Source organism: Stegastes partitus, unplaced genomic scaffold (assembly GCF_000690725.1).
Source record: "Stegastes partitus isolate 25-593 unplaced genomic scaffold, Stegastes_partitus-1.0.2 Scaffold242, whole genome shotgun sequence".
Taxonomy (NCBI): Eukaryota; Metazoa; Chordata; class Actinopteri; family Pomacentridae; genus Stegastes; species Stegastes partitus.
In genome coordinates this window covers 254789-260016 of record NW_007577973.1, presented here as the reverse complement: position 1 = coordinate 260016, position 5228 = coordinate 254789, and the positions used below count along the sequence as shown (strand labels likewise).

Here is a 5228-nt window from a genome sequence, read left to right as displayed (position 1 = left end):
GGCTGTACATGTCATCTCCTATCACTCATCTATGTGTGTGTGTTTGTGTGAAATGGCAGACCGACTACCTGTGTGAAGAAGAGTTTCCGTTATTGACGTGGCAAAAACTGCTGGAAGACACTATGTTGCTCTTAGGTAAAATGACTCTCAGTGATCTTGTAATGGGGAGGGTACTAAGTGACAGGCTGAGGGATGCTGAGGCAAGCCCACCAGCTCTGACTGGATGCTGGTGTCTCAGCCTGGCAGATTTCCTCAATGCTTTGGTTCTTCTGTAAGTTAATGTACCCATTGCGTGCTAACAGATAGTAGCAACAAACCAGATTACAGTCCAACTAGATTTTTGAGGCTCATTCAAATAATCGTTTTTTTAAGAGTGCAAACATAAAAATGTCAACATATGTCAACACATAGCCTAAAAAATCATCTTTAAACTTAGGTGCTGTGTGACCAAGACAGTGTGTAATATCCATTTCTGCATCTCTTTATTTCCTGCGACCCTAGTGAGGATTAAGCTGTGTATAGATAATGGATGGATGGATGGATCTCTTTATTTACTTTTTATTGGCTGGTATTGATGGCCAATGAATCCCATATAACGTCCATGATAAGCTTGTATCACAGGTCTAGCTGATTGATTCTTGTTCAAGGTACTCTGGATGATTTATTGTCTGAAAACAGTTATAAAAGACTCATAAGAGCATTGTTAGTAGTTTTGTATTCTTTTCCATTGGTGTTTATTCTTTAGCTCACCACATGCGTTTGTCTTTTTAGCTGTTTAACTGTCCTAACTGTCCTTTTTACTTTGCCCCGTCCCTACTTGCGACATCCGTCAAGCTGTCTGTTCTCACACAGCACGTAATGCATCATATAGTAACTGACAAATGTTCCATGCTGATTTGAATACTGTGACATTGCAACATAACCACTGGGTTTACATACATTAAAAAAAAAGTCTTACAACAGGTAGGTGTGATGATTTAAACTGTTATCATCACATCAGTATACACCGAATGTACTCAAGTCTCACCTGTAGTTTGAGTAGATTTTTCTGCAAGGTGGCTGCAAGGTGGCTTGGTGGTTAGCACTGCTGCCTCACAGCTATAAGATCCCCGGTTCGTGTCCCGGTTCAGAGAAATTCACTGCATTTGTCTCTACGTATCTATTAGGAAAAAAAAGAAAAAAAAAAGTTGCCAAAATGTTTTAATAGTCACCACCATTGGACACCACATTTGAACTTTCTGGTGCAAAGTTGCTGACGATATAATTAGTGTTTAGGGGAGGGGTTTACTAAATGTTCACTTGGGTGGTAGTAAAGTCACTTCAGCAACATAGAAGCACAGATTTCTTGACACAGAATGTCAGCAGAGTATCAACTGTTCACCATTTAGCTTCCTCCTAAATGCTTGCTGCATAGTACAGTGTGATACCTAAAGGAATGAAGCTGCTCCAGTCTATTACAGAGGGGCCTGTCATTGCCCAGTCTGCAGGGAGCACACACACCATCAGGCTCATCAGTGTTTACATCCCTTTATTAGCGTCAGGACACGACAGAGGTGAACCCAGGGTCAAATTGATTTCCTGTCCTCCCTTCTTCCTCCACAAACACAGCAAACTGTTCAAGTACTGCCTCTGCAGAGTCCATCTTATCCTGCGTCTGTCTTAATGTTGCATGTGTCTGTTTTTCTATTTTTAGCTATCGGGGTGCAGATGTCCTTGGATTTGCTGGAAAAGAGGTTCTGGGCCATTGCCAAGCAGGTGACCAGAAGACTCACTTTTACACACACAAATTAGCTGATGCCATTTTTGGGGGACAATTCACTGACTTCTGTTTATTGTCCAGAGGCTGGCATTAACCTCAAAAAAGGGACAGTGTGTTTCCATAAAAGTAGAGTAGATGGCGGTCAGCGTGCCTGGAGTACAGCATGGAAGCTGAGCAGTTACCTGTTGGATGGGACCAGCAGCACAATGAGTTTTGTGCACTTACAAAAAGGTCCATCTGAAATAACCAATATCAGTCTAAATGTACGTATATTTGGAAAACTTTTGTCAGACTTACAACAGGGAGCTAAAGACGCTATACTGCTCTCTTCAAAGTCACCAGACTCCTTTGACAAAACAGTACTTTTACCTCACAGAACATGAGAGGTGCTGGTCTGTATGAAAGTGTTAAAAAGCCAAAGTCACTCAGGAGTAGACCATCAGCTCCTGTGTTCTGCAAGATGAAATTACTCATTTCAACGTATGTAGCATCAAAGAAAAGCACCATGATGGCTTCAGTTGCTCATCAGAAAAGGCAGTCTGACAGGAAGGTGAAAAAAAAAGTGCACGTAAAGGTTTATTTATACTTCGGCATTGAATCTACGCTGTACCATACACACTATCATGATGTGCACCTCCCTACAAATAGACCTCTGTGTCAGAGCGGCACAGACTGCAACAAGTCCGCTTGGTAGTAATATGCCATGTAAACAGGTCATATTGACTTTTGCAAAGATAATGCTTCAGTGAAACAAAGATGTACTGTGTGAACGGCTGTAACTGTATTTTGCTTGCTCATAATGCAAACCCAGCATTGTGCCAGTGTAGCCATATGCCGTTTTCTGGTTGTATCTATGCGTTTCTTTTTTCTTTTAGGCATTGCAGCAATTTCAGTGACCGTTGTCCTACATTTATTAGCTCCAACTCCAACATGATCCGTTCCATTTCCGCCACAGTTGTTAAAGAAAGAAATTCAACACGGGGGGCATAAAACCCCCACCGCACTTTGGCTGTGTATTTGCGAGCGACTTAGACACACCAGTGCCTGAGTATAAATGCTCACAATGGCATAGGCTCTATGTAGATTAAATGCAAGAGTATAAAAGACTGATACGGATTGAAGAAAAAAAACCTCCCCTTTAACAAAAAGAAGCCTACAGCAGAACCAGGCTTAAGAAGACACCCCCTCACACATGTTACATACAGATAGATAAGAAACCATGCACAAGAGAGCATGCAATTGTCGTGCAAAGTGTGCTGGTCGAAGAAACAGCAATAAGGTGCCTATAATACTGGTATTTACAGAAATGTGCAAGAAATTGTTAGTATTTACAGTAATGTGCAAATTTACACTTATCATACTGACAAAGTACAAGGTGCAATGTGAGAAAAAGAATTAATCATGTGTATGTAGTGGGGGTGTGGTGCATGAGTCCTGGTCATAGACTGTATAAAAGATGGACGAAGCAACCGGCCCTGAAAAATGAAGCCAACCCGGAAGTGTCAAAAACCTGCAATATCACTACATCCGCTCGCTGCTGGCTCCAAAAAGCCCTGGCTCCCATAGACATGAATTGGAAAAGAAGTGATCACAGATCATGAAACACCGCATTCCTACCGCTCAGGATTTTTTTAACAATTAGTTTTCATAGTCGAATCCAGAGATCAGGTGGCCAATCTGAAAATAAATCAATACTGAATTTTTTAAAATCGTCAAAATTTTGCGGGGCAAGGGGCGTGGCTGGCTTGATTGACAGTTGGCAGCGACGATACAGACAAAGCGAGCAGAAGGCGGGAAATGTGGGCGGGCAGAGAGGGCCCGCCTCTCAATCCGTCTGACCAATCGCTGCTCCTATGGCTCCGCCCCCCTCCGACGATTTTTGCGTCACTGGCTCCAAAAATCCAAGATGTCAACCAGGAAGTAGCAAAACCCTGGCTTCATTTTCCAACGGGTGACCTCACGGTAGCTACGTCCATCTTTTATCCAGTCTATGGTCCTGGTATGTAGCAACCAACAGATCAGACAATGAGTCGCTGCTATTGACCAAGGTGTTAAAGTGGCTGATGGCTGTGGGGACAAAGGATTCCTGTACTGTTCAGTCCTGCAGCACAGGAAGATGAACCGCTCACTGTAGCTGCTCCTCTGTCCAGCCAGAATGCTATGAAGACGGTGGCTGGCGTTGTTAAGGATGGACTGCACTGTGCTGTGTATGTGTCTCTCAACCACAGTCCTCAGTGAGTCCAAACTCCTGCCAAGCAAAGAACCGGCCTTCTTTACCAGCTTGTCCAGCCGCCTAATGTTCCTCTCAGCCACGCTACCGTACCAACAGACCACCACATAGAAAAGAACACTGGCCACCCGACTGGTAAAATATATGCAGCATTCCAATGCCTACAGAGGACAAGGTCGATCTTAGTCTTCTGAGGAAGAACAGTCAGCTCTGTCCCGTCCAGTATGATGCTGTTGTTGAGTTTCTGCAGTTCACCTCTTAAAATTAAAACAATAAACTTGAGGTTTTATCCTCAGCTGACTTTGTGCATTCAAACATTGTCACAGCAGCAGTCAGGATATTTAATGATTTCATGTACAGTTCAGCTTTGGTGACCTCATACATGCAAAGTTGCATTTTTGACCACTTGCTACAAAACATGCAAATGTCCAAAGACAAAGAAGTGATTTTTTCTGTGTGACTGTCCAGTAGTAATCCTCTAAATTCTGAGGTCACTTCTTTAATTTTACTTTACATTTATCAGGGAACAGAAGTCATTAGGTTTAGGCATTAAGTCCCCTGGACGTTTCATTAAGATTAAAGTGGCGTTTTTACAGAATAGGGTCAATCACATTTAAAAGTACTGGATTTTACCCTAAACAGACCACAGTAAGGATCTACATTATTGCTCTTACTGCTGTGTGTTTTGTTTAAATGGTATCCTGCCATTAAGAGATATCTGACACACAAAATGTAGAGGTCAACAAACTAATCGTAAATGAGTATACATGCTAAGTGCTAGCAGTGGTTGTTAACATATTTGCTGATCTGGTCACTGTAGGCATGTTAACACCTTGATGTTAGCACACTATAGGTCTCAGGACTCTCTGAGGACAGGGCTCAAAGAATAACTGAACATAATCAAGCTTAGTGTTAACGACAGAAACCACTACAAAGTAGACGGTTTTGTTTGCTTTGTGATACACTGACTTCTTGAGGCTTGCTAGGTGCCATGTTAATGTCTCATGACTAATGGCAGACAATGCTTCTTTTTTGATCCTCCAGCTTTGTGTTAATGGCTTATTTGTTAATGATTTACTGCATGATTCTGACACAAAACTGAGGATTTTCTACGTCTTTGCAAGCAAGGCCTTTGGATCTCACAAATTAGAACAAAGACATTTTTGCTTGAGTGCCAGAGCCCTGAGACTGATGAATGCTGAGATGAACCCATAGACTGTATAAAAGATGGACGTAGCT

General features: G+C 42.3%; 1 protein-coding gene across 1 annotated transcript in view; it reads left to right on the top strand.

Moving 5' to 3' along the window:
• Positions 1 to 5228, top strand: part of LOC103357258 (voltage-dependent calcium channel subunit alpha-2/delta-4-like) — a 76072-nt gene that overhangs the window by 54703 nt on the left and 16141 nt on the right. The window contains 1 exon segment of the mRNA XM_008281737.1: positions 1694 to 1755. Coding sequence (XP_008279959.1) covers positions 1694 to 1755 — 62 coding nt within the window.